Consider the following 21,018-nt stretch of genomic DNA (forward strand, 5'->3'; position numbering starts at 1 on the left):
TTGTATGGTTTCTATAAATGGAGAGGTAATTTTGTTTAATGAGTTCCTAACCAAACATAACATTCCTGAGTGTACGTAGCCAGATTTGATAAAGGTCACAAATGCTGCAATTCCACTGTTTGCTTTTGGAAGTCGTGATGATCAAACAGCTTGCTTGGGTACTGGAAATATCCTGTCAGGATGGGTTCCCTCTCTTCCTGTTTATACTAGAAATTATTAGTATAGTTTTAGGAGCAGAGGGGGTTCTTCTCTGTATCTGAACACTGTTCATTATCTTTAAAGTGGAAGTGTTCTGCCAAAATCACATCTCATTGTCAATTAGTGGCTTCGCTGCAAACACATTAATTTAATGCCCCTGCTGAAGAGCTGTGCATGTTGGAACGTCTTGCTGCTAAAACAATAGTTTTCAAAGCTCTTTGACACAAATCAGTCATGAATGGCAGTGGATGCCGTGATGGTAATGGGATGTGACATGAAGCTATCTTTGATTAAATTTGCCACAGCTTACAACTATTAGTAAATAAAGCTAATATAGGTAGTCATTGCAGAGTTCTAGAGGGTGGATAAGGGGAAAAAACAGATTATGGATTCCTTACCTGTGCAGTTCCTAAATAATAGCTTCACATAGCACAACTATAATAAATTGAGGTCTAAAATAAAAAGTCTGATCTTTTTTAAACTACTTTTTTCCCTGTCTCCAACTTCAGCGAATTCAGCAATGACCTAAATAAAAAAGGAATCAATTACCGTAAAATAAATAAATTTGCTGTTTGTTCTGCAACCCTTTCATTCTACTGTATGAGAACACAAAATGGAATATCTTTCTATGCTAAAAGATCAAAAACTGGAGAAATGGTGCATTTTGGGAAAAAAGGGTTCATTCGTCCTCCACTGCCGTCCCCGATGTCAGCAAAATGTTGTTTCCTTAGAACAGAATTCATGCAAATGTTTATTTTGCAGCGCTCTCATGTTCCCTTTGTTAAAGAACTAAGCTCTATTTTCATTGTCTTATTTTCTGTTTGGTAAATATCATTTTCTCCTGTCCTTTCTCCAGCTACCATGGAAACAAGCAAAAATGCTTCAGATTAAATATTTTTAAATGGATTTTTTTTTTCTTCTGGTAGAAAATGGTACCAGTTTTCAAAATGTCTGTTGATATAGGAGATGAGGGGAAATATGTTTGAGCAATGGACTAAAGGTGGCTTTGTATCCCCTTGTATTGATAAAAATATATTAAAAACACGTTGCCTCACTTAAACTCTATAACTGACACTAGAAACAAAGCAAGCCAAGTATTATTTATTTTCTTAAAAAAGTCTACTATGATGTGTTAAAGATCCTATGAAAATAATAAGACTGGCATATAAATAAAACAGGTTAAATCATAAATAATTTTGATACTTGGGAAAGAAAGGCTTTATTTCCTCTCCTCCACTTGCAGGTACTTTTTACTGCAAGTGCAAGAATAATATATTTTACTGCTGAATCTGGAGCATTTCATTTTTCGGGTTGAGCCCTGTGAAATTATTAATCTCCACCCAAACGTACCCTAAGACTCGCTCGTTATTTATATGCAGGGAATGGTGGCTTATTTACCCAAACATTCGAGTGATCCAAAATGTTCAGCTAAGCAGCAACACAAAATATGATATTATATTATGTAAATGGGTTTGTGATACGCTCTGCTGGATAATAACTTCCAGATGTCTCCGTAGCCAGAGGCTGACGGATATCAAAGGCAGGTTGGCTGGGAGGGGAGACAAGCCAGCTGGCGAGACTGGCTACTGCTAAGTGTAGCGGAAGGTGAAAGCTGGTGTTTCTTCACACTCACTGGTTTTATTTGTGGGCTGGTGAAAAGTCAGTGGTTTGTAGCCTTCTTGTCACGAGCAGGATGGGGCTGGAGGGGCTGCTGAGTTCCCACGTGTCCTGTTCTGTCAGGGGATTATTTTATGACCTCTTTTACAGGTAGAGCTTTATGGGTTGAGTTTAGTGAGTCTCCCAACAGATGAAAGGCTGATGAGCCACAGACCAACACTGACAGGAGCTTATAGACTCACTGGCTGGCTTTTCCAACTTATCCTTTATTCCCAGTGCCAAGTGCAGACAAGGAGTATCTCTGAGCTCTCAGAATCGTGGTGTAAATGGAGTTAGTTGAAGCACCCTACAGCCTCACCAGTTTGGAGTAAGGTGTCCTAAAGCTGTTTGGTTTTGAAGTCTGACAGTCCCTTTGGGATTTAGCTCCGTGTCCTCTTCTAGCGCAGCAGATTGTGTTCACCATCCTTAAAGGCAATGCTAGACTGAAAAGGGGCTGGAAATTACTCTTGGCCATTGAAGTTACTGATATAACTCCAAGACAGGATATCAAAATCTGTGAAGCAGCCTGGGAGAAGAAAGTTCTTTTCATAATCCTTATAGAATACGCTGTGCCTTCTCCAGCCTCTCATTGCTCTCTGAGAGGTTGAGCTGCCATCTCAGGTGGACTTCAGTATGTTTTTAATTGACTTCAACTAATAAGCCAAAAAACCCCAAAAAAGTGGCAAGGGGAATTGTAGGGCAGATTCTGCCGCACTGTGCTGCAGTGAATCCCCAGCTCTTTAGTGGGACTGCCTGATCAAACGCAGGAGGGATGGTCTTAGAGAGGCTCTTCCTGTGCCCTGAAACTGCTCATAATAAATATTACAGTTGCACATTCCAGAGAAAGAAGCATTTATCAGCAGAAGATGCAATGGCTGCGCTATGGTTTGCCAAAACTGGCGTTGTCCATGTGTTTCACAGTTATGGGCCAGAAGCCCACTGGAAGAGACATGGAATAACTCAGAGCCAAGTGTCAATCCCAGGCTTGCAGAATTTGGGCTTTAAATAATGCAGCCAGCACAGAACACACTGCTCTGAAAGATTTTACCCCAATACAAATACTAAGGCATTAGATCCTACTGAATCCAAACTCTCCTAACAAGTTTATATCCCAGCATGGGCTCTTCTCCCGTTGTTTTTCTTCATCCCATACTTCATAATTACTTTTTCCCCTTGATCTTGAAGGTTTTCATCTGTTTTGGCTCAGCTGTATTTCTCTAGCTTATCAGTGTCCTAAAGTAATAGACAGGCATAATTACTGAATTATCTGACTATTTTATATCCTCCTTTAATTATCTTTGTATTAACAGAGACCGTGCTCACATGTTCTGTGTTTGGTGTTTGATCCTGTTGTAACGAATTATAAATGTCACTGTGTAAATTTTGGAATGAAGGGTGGATTTCACTTTCTGCTGGGCACATGGATTTCCTTTTCCTTTTCATGGATTGCCTTCTCTTGTGCTGCACATGTCCATCACCCTTGTGCCATTTCTGAGGGAGTCAAAAAAACAATGAGAGGGAAAACACCCTAAAGCAGCAGCACTAGGGGTGCTAGACTTGATTTTGTGAAGGACTAAGGACAGTTTGTGTTCTGGAGGCACTATATAAAGGAAGAGGAATATTTTATCTTTTGAAAATGTTTCTGAGATTCCAAAAAGCATATGGCCAGTGAGGCCATGAGAGAAGGAGCAGTTGTTGTCTCAGTAAAAACTGTTATTCAGCAAAACCAGCATTGGAAGCTATATTTTAAAATTAATTGAATTTGGTGTCACATTCTGCTTTTGAGTTGAACTTTAGATTCTTGCAAACTTGAGAACACAGGAGAGTTTTCTGGGGCGCGCAGTTAGACGATGCTGTTATTCCAGATATGTTCTTGGATGTTTCAGTCAGAGATCTGAATCGTTCTGGCATTTATACTCACCAGACTTTGTTACTGCATTTGTCTCACAGCTTTTAAACAGCAGAAAACATGTACAACATATTTAAACAACACCAGAGAAATTAAGGTCATGAGAATGCATTGTCAACAAATGAAGATAAAAAAGAGCTGTTGTTTAAAAAAAGAAAAAAAATTGTTGTTGCAAGATGCTTTTGAAATTCTACATATCAAATTCAGAGTCATGTTGATGATTTATTCTAATACAGGAAAACATCATCAAGAGTGACAAGCAAGCTAGTCACTGTCTAGTCACCTGCCAGCAAGTATTTCATACAGACTAAAAAGGCTGGTATTGCCTTGCTGAGCTGACACTAATTATTTCAGTATACAGGGAGCTTTGGGATTCGTGTTAATTCTCAAGTCTGTCTTTAGTTCAGACTCATTCCACTGTGTAAACTCAGCAGAGCACAAATTATTTGACCATCCTTTCATAATCTGTCCCCATGCTCACTTGCCAATTATATAAACTGATCCAAATACCTGCTCTCAAAGGATCCCCATTTGGGAAAAACAAGCCAATTAAAAAAAAATAGGGGATATCCACTTTTCTGTGGCTCGTGTCTCGTAGTCCTATTTCATGTTGTCATGCATTTCTGGGTGTCTTCTTCAGATAACATTGTTTTCATCAGTGTTCAGAAAATGTACCTTTCTGGTGATAAAACCCTTTTTAAATGAAGGCTCTCTTGGATAACAGCATATTGCATCCCATAGGAAGGAGGAGGCCAGCAGTGCCTACCAATATCCTGACTATCCCAAGAAAGTCTCCCACTGCCACACCACGACTCTGTTTCTTTGTTCATTAGACGCTTTAGTGAGCATTTTAAGAGCAACATCTAAATACTGAACATGGTGCTGTGAAATTGTTGAAGGTGTGTAAACACTTAGGTGAACACAACCCACGTCATGAGTGTCAGACAGGACCTGAGACACCTGCCTCTGTGTGTGACTGAAAAGCCCCTATTTGTCTGTTCTGTGAAAATTCAGCTCTGGAACAGGCTGGTTTTTAAGGTTTGCAGTAAAAATAGCTGCATGTTGGCACAAATGCTTCCAAATGGTTGTAGCCAGAGGATGTCTGCCCTCCACAGGTAACAGAGATCAGAGCCATGGCCAGGCTGTGAGAATGAGCTCCTTGCTGCTGTGCCCAGCTCTCAGCATCTCCAGCCTTTGTGGAGAAGGTCCACACAGCTCTGAAGCCACATCTCAGTTTAACTTCGATATACTATTTAGTCTTCATGTATTGTATAGTCTTGCATGTTCCTTTACCTCCCAGTCAGGAATTGAAATGTGCTAATAGATGGATTTACATCAAGCTAGAAGCCCCGAAGCAATGATTCCCACTGAAATCAGTGCCTACAGATAACTGCTTGGAGGGTGTTTGGGTTTTTATGTTTGGAGTAAGACAAAAAGTGAGTGCGACTTAAAATAGCAGGAGCCTCAGAAAATGCTTTGATAGCTTTTCCTGCAGTGTTCTTGTGTATTGGAGCATTGGGTTTGGTGTGAGTGGGGTTTTTTTTTTTAAGAAAAATAGCTGAAAATTGTAAAATTCAGAGAACAGTATTCCCACTGGATCTTACCTCAAATGAAGAGAATGTGACTTGCAGTCTTTGTGATTTATGAAAGTTTAAACATTTGCTGGTGGGAGTGCAGGTCACCATATGGTAACAAAAGCCCTTGCTAGTTATCTTTTTTGCAGACTTTCAGAAGTAATTGCTGGAATCCTAGAAGACCACAGAGTATTTAAGTATAGGGACTGCATAATCTCTGAAGAGCCTTACCAAATCTACATTTCATTGATTCATCATTCTGTAAGGCATAGATTTTCTAATAGTGAGCCAGTCTCTGTAAGTCAAAACCATGGTCCCACTATTTCCATTTTTACCCATTGCACTGTAACATTTCCAACACCAAAGTATGCCATGCACAGAATCCATTGTTTAAAAGAAAAAATCCCAAAGAAGGACTCAAAGTAATACCAAATAATGAAAATTTACTGTACCTGAGATGTTTTACGCTTCCTAGGCAGTGTGGGGTGTGTATTTTGGGATTTGTGTTCAAAACCCAGCTCTCATATAAAAATCATTTGTTATGAAGCACTAAGACTGAACTAATGCACCTTTGCAGCCATGGGGCTGACTCTCCCTCTGGCTGGGGTTGGGTTGGAGTGGCAGAATATGTTTGCAGAACCACAGACTGCAGATTTTTGTAGCCCTGCTCGTGCTCAGTGCTGGACTATAAATCTGGACCCACGACACGGGCTGTAAAGGAATCATCTCCCATTTTTTGTGTTCTGGTAGATTGTACTTATTGGAAATTTGCAGCAACTGCTTTGTTCTGCTGCATCTCCTTGCAGCTGGTGTCATGGAGACATTCTGGGAGACATCTTGGTGTGGGAGTGACAGCTCCATGTATTCGTGAACGGTTACGTTGATAAGGTGGTGTTAGGTCATAGGTTGGACTTGATGATCTCCAAGGTCTTCTCCAACCTAGCCGATTCTGTGATTCTGTGGTCTTGTGAAAACTAAATACCTTGTGTCTTTGGTCCATGTGGCCATCTACTGTTGGGACAAATCCGAAGAAGTGAGGGAGAAGCTAACTGGCCTTACTTTCTTGTTTCCCAACCAGCCCAAAGGCAGGAAGGCAGTGCCTGGAGAGCTGGTGCAGCAGCAGAGTGACACCCTGCTGCCGTGGCGGCAGCACCAGAGTGCCAACGGGCTGCGGCGGCAGAAGCGCGACTGGGTCATCCCACCCATCAACGTGCCCGAGAACTCCCGGGGACCCTTCCCGCAGCAGCTGGTCCGGGTGAGTCCAAATTCCAACAGAAACAGTGATCAGAGCGCTGATAACAATGGTGATCTGGTGAAGCAGGAGGTGTGGGAAGGCTGGCTCAAAGCACAGGCTCTCTGCTCGTTGCCTTTTCCATGCCTCTCCAAAGCTCCTCGCCCCAGTTTCCCTCCCCAGCTGCCGGCAGCCTAATCGCCTCCTTCCAGCCAGTCCCTCCCGAGACTGGCACTGCTGCCAAGATGGCACTGTGCCCACGCTCTCATCCAAAAAGCGGCTGCAGGTGTAAAAGCTGGGCTGGGTGGCACTGGGTGCTGCATCCTTCCCTTCCATCCCTTTTCCCCGCCGATCCCGGTGCAGATGCAGGCAGCCCGGGGGAGGTTGGCTGCCTGCCGCCGCTGCAGATGGATCCCTTTCTTCTTCACAAGGATAATCTCAGTGATCAAGTTTACCCATGTGGTTTACTTGTGATGATTATGGGATGACAGGAAAAGAAAAGGAAGGGGGGAAGGAGTGTTTTACAGGGACATTTGGTTGATTTGTTGTAGCTGTTGATGAGTGTTAGCAAAATACAAATACGTGTTGCTATTCCTCTTGTGGGTGCTGGTTTCAGTTTTTTGGAGCAGTCGAATGATTAGCTGTAAAAAAAAACCAAACAAAAACCAAACAAAAAACAAACAAAAAACCCACCTCCTTGGCAGACATTTGCAGCTCTTCCCTTGGAAGAAAATGGCAACAATTACAAAATTTCAGAAGTTATTTTGAGTAGCAGTGGTGTGTCATTGGCATCCCTTCTCAGGAAGTTCATCTAGTCCACTGGAAGCAGTGCCTGGATTCACAGGAGCTGCATCATTACCTGATTCACACTGATGCTCCTGTGCAAACCCATGTCTGGGAGGGAGGAAGGAAGGGGCATGTTCCCAATTCACCAAGGATTCAAAAAGCTTGGATTGTTGGTGTCATTTCTCTGTGCAATTAGGGAAATACGGTAAGGACTAAAAAAATACCAGGTGGAAAATGTTTTTATGTCTGTCTTGGAAAAACAGGGAGGGAAGCCAAGGAGTCTTTGTGTGGTCAGCAGTGCTGGGTGTGGAATGACCCATTAATGTGTTGTCCTACTAAGCTGAAGAAATGTCTGAAGAGGAGAATAACCTGATGTGTCAAAAATGTCTTTTCAAATTAATAATTTAGATTAAATCTTCAGTTCCTGTGAAAAATAAGGGTAGTACTTGCAAAGTGAACTTGGACTCTCTTCCATTCCCTACTGATTTCTTTTGAGTTTTGATTAGACAGCAAGAGGACAACTTGGCACCAGCTTACCATGGCAAATTTGTTGATTTATAAGGACTGAAATCTCTGTGGCACTTTTTACCCTGCAGTCTGGAGATGAAACAGAAGGACTTGCCTATGTAAAATTCTAATATTAATGGAAATGACAAATAATAAATTTTATATAGGTATAGAGAATTTATATTCATCGCTTAGACTGCTAGTAACCTTGGAAAGATAACCTGGCTTATGGAAATACAGAGCTCTCAGGTTTTCAGCAATATATTCCATTGCAGTTTTCAAATACAGATGCTAGAGAAAACACTGGAAATGAAGTAAAAATGGGGTGGGGAATAAAAGGAACAAACTGGCTTACAAAGAGCTGCTTTCCTTTTCACCTGACACACAGAAAGCATCGTAATGACAGGGAAGATCTTACAAAGAGTGCAACTTGATTAAGCGTGAGACCCCTGATGTTTCAGGCTTGGGTTGAGTTGAGTTTCTGCTCCTCTGCAGCATCTGGCCCTTTTGTCAGTGCCTGGATGTGAAGCTTGGGTGATTCCTATCAGCAGTTACAGCTCCCTCCCTTAGACTTTGCTCTTTAATTATCCAGAATAGGACAAATCAACATCTTCAAAGACCAGCACTATCTGATTATTTCCATCCATATAATCTTCAGATGGCCCTGGAGCATTCTGCTGTCTCCTAGATCTAGGTAACAGTTTTGATCTGATTTCCCATGCTTTTGCTCACTGGGCACTGAATATTTTTGTGTCCATCTGCTCACAAACTGGAACCAGAAGTGCACATGTGAAGTTGCAGCTCAGATCCCATTTGTACAGAAGCAGGTCTGTCGCAGTTTCCTCTGCTATTTTATATAAAACATTCAAACCTGCTGCTGGTTCTTGGACACTGAACTTTTTTAGGTCCAGAAAACCCTGCCTGAGCTTGCATTTTGTTGGTTTAACTAATGGATGCCAGTCCCTCCATAATGCTATCTTTGCTTCTGGCTTCCTCCAAGGAGAGGAAGGGATGGCATGAAAAATCTCATCACTAAAAGACCAAAAAAAAAAAAACCCATACCAGAAGTACATTTTCATAGTACCACTTGCTGTTTGCGTTTTTATAGGTCAGACTAATTTGAAATGCATAGGCAAATCTTTCGGGTTCCCTCCTACTCCTGCTTCCTATTGTGAAAGTAAAAATTCCATTTTATGGAAGTTGATTAGTTACTTGTCAGTATTTTTAGCAAGGCTGCGCCTGAATGAAGTTTAAATCATAGCAAAGGTGAATGCAGCTTGATGGGAGCCACATACCTCGAAAGGCAGCCCTATCTGGTTCAGCTGGGATCAACTATAATTCTCTGCTCATTAAACCATTTCATTCTGATAAAATACGTTAAATGAAAAAGTTTTTAGGGAAAAAAAAGAAGAAAGGAACATTATCCCTGCCAAAAAAACCCTCTGTTAATTACAGGGTTTTTTCTTTCAAAGGAACATCCGTGTCTGTTCATATACATCAGCCACACTAACTAGGAAATGTGTTTCAGAAAAATAATAGCTGAAAAAATAATAATAGGAATTTCTAATTAGTTTTGGCTGCTGGAAAGATTTACTTACTCTTCGAAGGGTTTAAATAAACATCTGACATTTATAAGCTAAAAATAATTTGTTAGCATAAAAAATGTTTTTGTAAATTCTGCTTTTGTCTTTGAGCTGAGAAAACAGTTATCAAAATTTATTGATATATGCTTATTTATTTTGGAAACATTTATGAAAATCTTGGGTTTAATTTCCTTCTGCTTCACTTCCACCTTTGTATTAGGAATAATATTGCACATGCTGTGAAATATTTCACTGTAGTGAGGCTAATTTCATTACTAATTGTCAGGTACTCTCATTATTATAACTGAAGTCCATAAAAATGCCTATTAAAAATACAAAAACAATATGAAATCCCCCTCCTTCTCCAAGCAAATGACTCATGCAGGCACACTGATCAGCTAAGATAATATATTAAATAGTTGCACCCTTGCTGAGCACCATCTATTTTCTCACTGACTCATCCTTTTTAGCTACACGCGTAGCTAATTCTTAATTATCTATTATCTAATTATCTATTAGCTTATCTTGTATTTCATCCTCTTTTGAACTTCAAAGAATCTCAATTTTGGATCCACATGCCAGTCTCCAGCTGCTTGTAAGAGGAATCTTGACTCAGTTTTCAAGGCAAGTCTTGGTCTAGCTCAATGGGCTGAATGAAAATAATTAATTTTAAAAACCAAGTCTTGTGCCTTTGGTCATGATATGCTCAGATAATGAGCTCCTCTATCAACCACTGCAACTGTGTTCACCTTTATGAGGGCTCCAAACTTTCAGAACATCTCCAGGACCTTTCCAGAGCTCTTGGAGCCTCCAATCTTGCACTTCACAGACCCTGATTTTTTTTCAGCTTGCCTTTATTAAACATGGAACTGAAAAATATATTATTTTCCCGTTAGATCTCTTATAATAAACAACTTGTTCATTCTCATTACACCAGAAAAAAATGCTCAGAGGATGACCAAGGCAGGATCTTGGTGCTCTCACAAGCTGCCTTGATTGCATGCTACAGGCACAGCATGGGTTCCCCTATCTGAGCTGGTGATGTCAGCTACAGGAATACTAGAAATAACCTGATGTGTGTAGCAGGGAATAAGAAGGAAGGATGCATTTTATGTAAATTTAATCAGAAAGTCCTGAAGTGGCTTGGAAAGTTGGCAGAATATAATATACCTGAAGACTCTTGTGCTGCTGCTCAGCAGAGATGCCATCGTTTGGTTTCCGGCAGCACAGGCACATTAAGGGAGCAGAGAGCTCCTCTTGACACACCACAAAACCCTGGGTGGACTCATGGGTGGCTTTAGCACATCTTAAGCTATCCACTGACATTGAATACTTAATAGGAAAAAGAGCTGATAGCAGACTCTCCAGCTCCGCAGCCTGTTTGTGAGCCACAGCCCACGCTGGCACAGGGAATGGGTGAGACAGCTCTCCCAAAATCTGAAATCCTGGCTTTGCAGACACACAAGGCACGCTGAGCTGTGAAATCCCTGCCAGCTTGGGCCATCAGCCCTCAGTGCTGCCATCTCCTTTGCTCCTCATGGCTGTGTCAGCGTGTGCCTTTGCACTGTTTTAAATAGTTTTATTGTAGGAAATCCCTCTTGCCTCCTCTATCACAGTGTTGCTCACTGCTGTGAAATTGGCAGTGCAGAATCCATTAGCTCCCAGCTGCAAGACAGATGGCATCTGTCTGTGGTGAGAGAAGGTTTGTTGAGAAAAGGCCTTGCAAATGCTTCCCAAAGGACATCAGACCTTACTTTTCCTGAGAGAGACGCAGACAGCCTTGATTACAAATAGACCTAGATCTTCCTTGTTCTCCACAGGAACAGGTGTTTCTTTTGCCTTACCAACCACAAACACACTCAAACAAAAAAAAAAGGCTAGCTCTGGCTCTCGGTGCACCTCAGCTTTGTGATGCTGTGTGAGCATCATCAGCTGAAATTCAGAAATGAGGGGGTTTGGTCATTATTGTGACAGTCAGACATAGGTAAGGAGCAAGCACAGAGGGTGGAGAGGAGATGGAAGAGGGTGTGATGCTCTGGAGAGGCACAGCCTTTCTTTGAAAGCTGGTTCAGGGGGTGTAGATTGTGACAGCTCTTGGCTCTTGAGTGCAATTTCATACCACAAACCAATCTGACACCAAAGAGGGAGAGATGAGCAGGAAAATGGTTCATTAAATGTCGGTGTTGCCACAGTCTTGGCTCTAGTATTGATCTCTCCTCTGTGTGTGTGAGTTACCAAACCAGGACTCACACATGACCCACAGAATGAGTGCAGACAGGGAAATACAATGCAGTGATACTTTCTTGACGTGTCCACTTGAAGTTTCTTTAAAACAAGCAGTCTGAAGCAAGTTCCTAAACATACTCCATGCTATATCTACTCCTCAAAGGACATCCCTTTGTTTGCTCTCCCTGCCATATCATGATGCCACTCTCAGTTCCCAGCATGCACAGAGAGAGGAGGGCAGATCCTGATGTGAATTCACACATCTCTGCCAGAGCTACCCCAGCGTGTGCCATTTGGGAATCTGGGTCGAAGCAAGCAGATGCCCAGTGCTTTATGGGCTTTCCATGCATGCACATCCAGCGTTATGGATTGAAAAGTGCAGCTACAGCATAAATGCCCCATTTAAAATTCTCTTACAACAGCATTCAAGCCTATACTGTAATTATACATATTGTATTTCCTTGTATTCAGACCCATAGGGAATTTATATTGTCCTTGCTAAAGCCAGAGGGACTGAAGGAAAGCAGTCATTTAATGATTCAGCTGTCTTGGGCTCTATGATTTAATCAATCATATGAAAGAAATTTTTAGATTCTTTGTGTTTAGAGTTCTCTTGTCTGAGCAGAAAATGTTCCCTTTTTGAATTGCTTTAATAGCTGTATTTATGCAGCTGAAAGTTCCTTAAGAAATGAAAGTAAAATCAAATTGCTGAGAATGCCTAGATAATTTATCGGAGAATATTCAATTAGAATATATTAATATTTTAGATTTCCATCATTAATTTAATATTCAGAGATTTAATTTAGTCGTTGAATCGCTGTAGTGCCATGCGTGGGTAGATTGTTAGGCTGAGTGCTTAAAACACCTGCCACAAATGGGTGAATCTCACTTTGATTCCCAAGAGCACAAACGCCTTTCCACTGACATAAGTCTTGCAGCAAAAACTCAGACACTAAATCTTGCCTGTGCTCTGCATTTTTCCATAATTGCAGAAAGGAATAATACAATCTTCTAGCAGAAATAAATGCAAGAGCCTTATTTATTTATGCATTCAAATCCAGACTGAGGGGGAATTTGGTGCTCTGTGGTTCTGAGTTTGTCGATGTGTTACTGAAGAATTTCATTTTGCCAGTCTGGCCTTGTCACTTACTCAAGGAGAACCATCGTAAGTGAGGTTGGGATTTAAAGGTGACTGACACTTTGCAGACAGATATCAAGGACTCCTATTGCCCAGTTCAGCTAAAAAAGCTGCCCTTGAGTTTTTGCCATTTTCCAGGATGCTTTGGGAATAGTAACGTGAGTGGAAAAATGCCCCACTAAATCATAAAAAACCCACTAAATCATAAAATGCCATGTGATTTGGAAGTGATAAATCTCCTTTGAATATTGCATCCCAGTTGCATCAAGGAAATGGAACAATTTTTAATTTCCCACACAGCATAAAAACTGAGATGCTCAGAAGCCATTGGAAGCAGTGAGACTGCTCCCACTGACTGGGAAGTATCAGCATGACATTATGTAAGTCTCAAAAATCATTGATAATATTTGTGATTAACTTCGAGTCATTAATTTGGGGTACAGCAAGTCAGACGGAGAGGAGACTGGGATAACAAAGCGATGGTCTGACCCTGTGGTTGATGTTTCAAACTGTTTTGCAGTCACTCAGCATCCCCCTGGGGCACTGGGGTGGGATATGCCAGCAGGCATTTGTGACCCTACTACCAATCACTACTGGTTAAATACAAATTGTAAGTGAGAGACATGGAATGGTAGAATTATTTAGGCTGGGAAAGACCTTTAAGATCCTCAAGTCCAGCTGTGATCCATACAGCCTTCACTTAGGTATTTTTCTGTGCAGGGTCTCTCTTTTTCAACCTGCTTGCATTACTGAGGATGGTCTTTGTCTCACAGAGAAGCCAAGGCAGGGAAGCTGAGTGGCTTTGTTTGAGACCACAGGGCTGTTGCCATGGCCATGGCAGCACTCTTCAATTATTGACATCAGGGTCTGTCCTTGGATTATTTGCAGAATCTCCTAATGGACTCGAGTTTTAATGGAGTATTCAGAAATCTTTTGCTGATGGTTATATTTGGTCACATTATTCCATGTCTGAGGTCACTGCTACACCTGTGCATTGGGTCTGTTAATGCACAGGTTTGTTTTCACAGCCCTGCAAAGGTGTTCCCTGCTGGCTCTCCATCAATTCCTCCACCACCACCCCCATCCAGCCCACACCTTTCAGCTCCTGCTCCAGCATCACATCGGGAGCAGGAGATTCAGGAAGCACAGAAGGATAACTGCCCCTCGAATTGTCATACCAGCCATACTGCAAAAGAGTTCATCAGTCACTCCAAAGAGTATTTAGCTATAATACCCCATTGCACATATTGCAACATATCATTACCTCCCATCCTCTACAGAAAGTGAGATAAGTGTAATAGCCACTCGGGCTGGCTGTCATTACGTGAACAGGCAAAGGCAGGAAGGCATAGGCAGAGCTAATGCACACAGCTCATGAAAGCTGTTGAAAATCTGTAAAGCCAGAGTACACAAAAACAGTGGGTTAATTTGCTTAGAAAAGAGCTTTGGTTTTGCTCGTGCCTTTTGCAAAGTAAAACAGTAATAATGAAAAAAGCTGAGACGGGAACAAAGAACTCGCAATCTGCCTCTGTGCTGCAGGAGTTCATTCTCTAACACTCATCACCCACATTAGGTGACTGTGGGACTTGGCTTCCTCCATGAGTGGAAATGGAGTCCTGAAGACAGAGTGGTGCTGTGTGGGTGTGAGTTTGGATTTGCAGAATGATGGTGCAGATAGAACCTTGACAGCTAGGCTGTTGCTGAAATTCGCTGTAGCAGGCTGGGATGAGATAGGAAAGAAAAAAATAAAATCTACACTTTGTATTTCCTTGCTATTGCATATGTTCCTGCTGGTCTGCACCAATGAAGAAATAAATACAGCACCCTGGAGTTTCAGATGTCAGCTTTTAAGGTTTTAGAGAATTTACTCATGGGCTAATTTTAAGATGTCACTGCTGTGGTTAGTTGTTTTATTTATAACACCTGAGATAATCAGTGGTAAAGGTGTCACCATCCAAACCATTTCTCAGCTGTCTCTAGTGCAGGCTGATGCGAGATGTAAACCATGGTTACATGATGGGGCAGGAAAGAGAAGAAATGCAATAGTTTAGCAGTTTTATTAAAGGCCAAATTTCTTTGCAGTTTGCTCTTTCCCATAATTTTTACACTATTTTTTAATAATTACCATATTTATATTAACATTCATATTTGTTGCTAATTTCCTTAATTTAAAGGACATTTTCCTCCTATCCGAACAGTTAGACAACTTAAAAACCAAACAAACAAAACCTTGGATTATATTAAGGGAAACATTTTGCCCAAGGCAATTTGGATATCTGCAGATGGTGGTACTGAACATTTTGGCCCTTGTTCAGCAGAGATTTTAAGTATGTGCCTAAATTTGAGCCTTCAAGTAACTCTGGTGGCTCTTCAGCATTTATTTGGTGAGTGGGAACTAAGGATGTGAATAGTTCCTTTCTGGATTAATGCACCCAGCATTGTGCAGTACTAACTTCTTTAGCCATGTTTATAGCTTTTATTAGATTCTCAATTTTAATTGCTGCCAACTCCCCACTTTGCCTCCTGATGCCAGGAGCAGAGCAGGGGTGATAGCTCAGCAGAGGCTGTTATTCCAGCAAGATCACTTCTTAGAAAAGTTTCACCTAATATGTAAGCTGCCTCTGCCTCAGTTCTACGCGCAGTTTCTGGGATATGCATGTACATAAATATATATATATATAAATCAAAAAACCAAGTCATGCCACATGCTCATCCTTGTTATAATAAACCACCTGGCCATGCCCTCCCCTTGCAAAGCTTTACCTGAGTGATTCCCTTCTACAAATCAGGTTTTGTAAACCAGGACTAATCCTCTATGGCTTGAGTTATAAACTCCTAAACCTAAAAGCTTCTCATAGAAATATTAACAGACCTGGAAATGCCACAGTGCTGGTGGCATTGCTGGGACAGCCAACTTCCTGACTCTTCCTTCCACTCGTGATCTCTGCTCAATTTAATCAAAACATCATGACCTGAGGAGGGTTTTGCATCTGTGCTTGGGTTTGTAGCCATTTTGGGCTGGTTTGCAGTAGACTTACTTGTTTGGTTTGTGTTTTGAGGCTTTGTAAGCTCTACCATTTATTTGGGTAAAGAAGCTAATTTTCTTGTTAAAAGGGGGGAGTTTAAGGAAGAAGAAAAGCTGTGTGGGCTTGTTGTTTCTGTTTTAAAAATGAAAGGCATGCATTGTGCAGTGAAAAGATTGGACCTGGAGCCCATGGTTTGAACCTTTAGGGTTCCCATGCAGGTGTCCCTCTGCTAATTAAACTCTGTGGAAAGGGCAGAGCTGCAGTGCCCCCCTTACTGCAGGACTATGTAAAATTCAGTGGGAATGGCCAATTTTCCATATTTCCAAGTCACTGAAAAAAGGCGCGGCAGCTAAAAGGAGGAGTTTCTGACCACACTGTGAGTTTTTTTGAGTTATTTGTGAAGTAACACCCCTGGAAGGGAGCATATTAGTAGAGAGAGGAAAGGAAACTAAGATTAAGGATCTACACTAAAAGGTGTTGCTAGTTAATTCACAATCCTCGGAAGGAATTTGTGTGAGTTGGAAAACAAAAATAAATGTTTGGCCGGCTTACATTTTCAGTGATGTGGTTTGCAGTGAAGTGATGACACAATTTACTTACCAGTAAATGACATTCAACTGCCTCTAACAAAAAGAAATTACAGTAGAAGAATCAGACATCATCAGAGCATAAATCTTTTATGGAAGATTATAGCAGTTATTTATTATTTGAAAGCAAAGAATTGAGAAGCAAGGTGGCAGTTTTCTTTCAGTCATGGGAAATGCACCCTGTAATGTCTCCATGGAAAAAAGGAAAATGCTGCACCAAAGTGTTCCCATTCAGCTCAATGGCAGAAACACTACTCGTTAGCATCTGTTTTTGCAGGGAAACTCCTGTTAAGAGAGGAATTTAAATATTGGAAGAAGCATTTCCAGCAACTGTCTGGGCTTACCGAATATTTTTCAGACAGTGTTATGTTTATGGCACAGGTTTTTGTATGCTAAAGGAAAAGGCAATTCAGAATTTATGAAACAGCTGCTGTGTCTTTTGAGCACCTAAGGGACAGAATGACACAACATATATGTATTTCTGAAGTCACTGGGAAAAAGAAAAACCCCAAAGACTTTCTGTCCTTCCTTTTGAACCATAACCCACGGTATCTGCGAGCATTAAAACATTTTGTTTTATTTTTTTAATTAGATATGAGTACAAAATTCAACATTCAGGTATAACATGCTATTAGGAAATGAGCTCTTTTTCTCCTCCTTCTGTATCCATTCAGTTGTTAAATATCCCCCTCCCTTCCTTTTTTTTAACCTCTTGTTCTTAATGAGACTTCCTCCTTCTCCCCATGTATCTTTATGTAGGCAACCTTAGCTCTTGATTAATCAGTAATTAGGGAAGGAGTCATACTGATTTCAAGTCTTTAGTATCATACTCTCCAGCTGAAATTCAGAACTAAAATCTGAAGGGAAGCCATAGTGTCAATATTATGCTATGTCTAACCATATGATGACAAAAATCACATCAGAGTCAGACCAGGCGTATCTATTTATATAGGCACAAATCTGTCCTGCTTGATATCGAGTGTAACACAATCATAATTCTCTCCCACGGCTGCTTTCTCACACATTCCCTGCTATTGCCTGCCTTTGTCACCAGCAGCATTCAATATTTCGCCTTAAAGTTTACTACACCCTCTGTCATCTCATCTGACACGTACTGTTTCCCTTCACTCCGTGTTTGCTGAGCAGTTAGGGCTCAATTCAAAGTTTAATGAGCCCTCATTAACCTCCGTGAGCTTTGGATCAAACCCTTGTAGTCTAATATGGAAATAATGCCAGGGTATTATGGAGTTAAAAGCTGCCATACAGTGGTCTGAGGATAAAGTCACTGCGGGCGGGCGGCTTAATGGGGTATTAATTGGATAGAGGGTATTCATAAGTACTGAGCACAGAGTGTGCAGATTGGTGAGAGAAGGGAATGAACGCTCAGTGGTGTGATCCTAAACTGAGGAAAACTTGAGGTTCCCTTTGCATCGTTGCTGGAACTCTGCATCAGGGGTTTGGGGAGTTAATGCTGATGGGGGAGAGTTTTCTGGCCCAGGTTGATGGGTGCTGTCAGTCTTCTCTGTCCTAATCCTGCTCTGAACTCCTGCCTGCCTTGTCTCCATCAAAATCTTTCTTCCAGAAACTAAGTATTAGCAAAAAGATGGTGTCATTGGAAGGAGGTGCTAATGCCACACCAGAGCTTTTTAATTTCCTTTTTTTTGTTCTCTGGGATAAAGTGCTTTCAACACAACACTTAAATTAACCCAAAATGTTGTGTTGCCTGAGCTCTTGGGGCCAGTCAGGCCCCTGGCAGCAAGGCAGCAAGGCTTTCTAATCTTATGGACTGCTTGGAATATTCCCTTGCGACTCTGCTGATAGAAGACATCCACAAAGTCATGTCAAATCAGCCCATATTCAATATTTCAGTCTGTTTTCTTGGGTTTACCCTTTTTGTACCCAAAATACTGTTAATTCTTGGAGAAGCTCCACTTCTTCCTGAAGCAGAGTGCAAAGAATGATGAGGCACAGTAAAGAATTGATCCTTGTTGGCAGAGATTCCCTCCTGGAATACCTTGGTGGCTTGGCAGGTGCTGCCACATGCCCAGGGACACCACAGCAGGGACACGAGGCTGCTGCTGCCCCTCCTGAGCTGACACTGTGCAGCCTGGAAGTTTTGGGAACTATGACACCATCCTTTCACCAGAGAAGTGGGAATAATTCCTTTCATTTATTTGTCTTAGATATACTCTGTGCTTCTTGCCTTTTTTGAAGAGCTGTTCCTTTCCTTCTGCGGAGCCACAGATGCAACACATCCTGTCTTCCTCCATGCAGCCAAGTGCTTTTCCCTTTGGGCTGGTGACAAGTCATTTTTTTCCTCCACAGAGCTAAGAAAAAAAAAGAACAATCACATATGTAACCATTACAGAAATGTTTTTCTGGAAACTCCCAATCCATGATAGTTCCAGACATGTCCTCATTCTCTCTTATTTTTAAGCAAAAGGCTGTGTAATAGCTGTCTCTGTGCTGCCTGTGCCAGCCTGCAGTTCTTGCCCATCCTAATCCCATATGGGAATGAGGCTTGAGTGTATTTGCTAGGAAGGGTGAGGAAATTGTGCTTGATTTGGTGCTCTGCTTTTTATTCTTCAATTGATTAAGCACCTGCTAGAATAAGTCTTCCATTGGAAGAGTTCCATAATGCTCTTCCCTCCAGGGGAATGCAGTCTGTATACCTCCATTCTTTGTGTCTTCACATTTCCAGTTCTTGTCTCCTGTTCCACCTTTTAGGGCCTTGCTTTCACATTTTAATTTTTGCTGTGGTGTGTTCCCAGGATGATTTTTCCATGTGTTTTCTCTGTCTCAGGAGGTCCCTGTGCTGCTGCTCAGCCATTTGGGATCAGGAGTCAGTCACAATCCCTGAAAACTGTGAGGTTGACTGAAGTCTTGTCTCTCTCTGCTTCTTACACTTCCAGTTCCAAACCTTTCTTCTCAGTTAGAAATACTTCTTAAAATAATAAAAAGCCCACAAACACCTAAACTTGCGGTGTCTCCAGAAATTGAGAATGTAAATACAGAGCAATCTGTGATGAAACCTGGAGCATTCCCACCGTTGTCTCTCCATGGATTTATTTACCAGTTAAATGTCACCACTCCAATTTTCTTGAAAGGCTGCTGTGTTTTCCTGCAGGACAGTGTGGGTGGAAGTGTGGACATTTCACAACCAAGGGTGTTGCTTTAAGGGCTGAATCAAAGTGTGGGAGATTTCATTAATCTTCTCCATTCAGTCTTTCTGATGAGCTTTTTTTATTTATAATTATATGTCTGGCTGATTGAGAAGGATATTTATCCATTCAATTTGATGATGAATGATCAAGAAGAAAGGATGGACAGGATGCTTTCAAAGCCTTTCAGCCCCGTAGTTGTAGCCACTTATACTGATAGCTTGCGCTGGAAAATGGAATGTGAATCAGAGAAAACGTGGGAAATAATAGGAGGAAAATTCAGAATCCATTTCTGATGAGTTATATTAAACCCAAAGATCTTCCACTTCATAGAGAAATTATTTAAGTTTTATGCAGCTTTTGAGATTATGACAAGCTGAACAACTTGTTCTGGCTTGGTGCTCAAGCACCATATGGTACTACTTCAGCAATTTGATGTGATATTATGAATAAGAGTGCATGAGTAGTGAAATGTTTGGGGGTTTTATATCATATTGGCCTTCTGCAATAGACATTAAAAATGAATCCTGTTTAGAGTAAGGAAGGGGGAAAAAAACCCCAGACCTGCAGGTTTCAATAGCATAATTGCAGCAAGCAAATGGGAAATTAATCTCTTTTGGTGAGGAAATCAGTTGCTGACAGCATTTTTTGGACAGGTGGGGATGACCCAATTCCACAGGCCCTGTTTTCTTCTTAGATGTTCTCTGGTACAATATTCATATTGTCTTTAAGGAAAAACCTTTATCTGCTGTTTCCTATGTTCAGGACTAGTGGTTTGCAAATAATAATTGTTATGCAAGTGGAAATTGACTCTGTGTAAAAATAAAATCTTAGGCTAAGCTTATAATCTCAGTCAAGTATATGAAAGCAATAGTCAGCAAAAGATAATAATAAAATCTCAATGTCCCTGTCTGAAGAAGGGCCAATCACTCTTCCTTGTGTTACTTTTCCATTAGTTATAGGAAGTTTCTTCCTTACATTTTGTTGCTAAAAGCAGTTCATGGATAGCAGGATGTGACTGCCAGATTTTGGAGGATGAAGCAATGTGGATAAGGGAGATCTGGTACAATTTGCAGGCAGTGATCTCTCTTAGTGTGTCAGTGTACAGTGAATTATAAAGATACCACAAATCCCAGCCCTAAAAAAATATATATTTATAGACATGTGATAGATTTGAACTAATGGTGTGTGGAAATCATACATGTGGTGTGCCTAGAGAGGGTGGGACTCCCTACAGATCTCATGGGGGAATCTCTGGGAGGCAGAGGGTGGCACAGACTCTGAGGATCTGCTGCAAGAACAAGTTGGGCTGAACACCTGCCTGGAAAACTTGGCTCAGTTTCTTACTCTGAATCACAGCTACATTAGAAGAGTTTTAAGGGACAAATGCTGCTTTGAACACAAACTGTTCATATGGAAAACTGTCTGATTTTTAT

At 41.3% G+C, this 21,018-nt stretch overlaps 1 protein-coding gene across 1 annotated transcript in view; it reads left to right on the plus strand.

Annotated features, from left to right (window-relative positions):
* CDH4 (cadherin 4) overlaps positions 1–21,018 on the plus strand; it is a 406,749-nt gene that overhangs the window by 252,928 nt on the left and 132,803 nt on the right. The window contains exon 4 of the mRNA XM_085079451.1: positions 6,416–6,592. Coding sequence (XP_084935577.1) covers positions 6,416–6,592 — 177 coding nt within the window. The remainder of the gene's footprint in view (positions 1–6,415; positions 6,593–21,018) is intronic.

This window comes from Lichenostomus cassidix, chromosome 20 (assembly GCF_008360975.1).
Source record: "Lichenostomus cassidix isolate B80296 chromosome 20, HeHo_3.0, whole genome shotgun sequence".
Lineage (NCBI taxonomy): Eukaryota > Metazoa > Chordata > Aves > Passeriformes > Meliphagidae > Lichenostomus > Lichenostomus cassidix.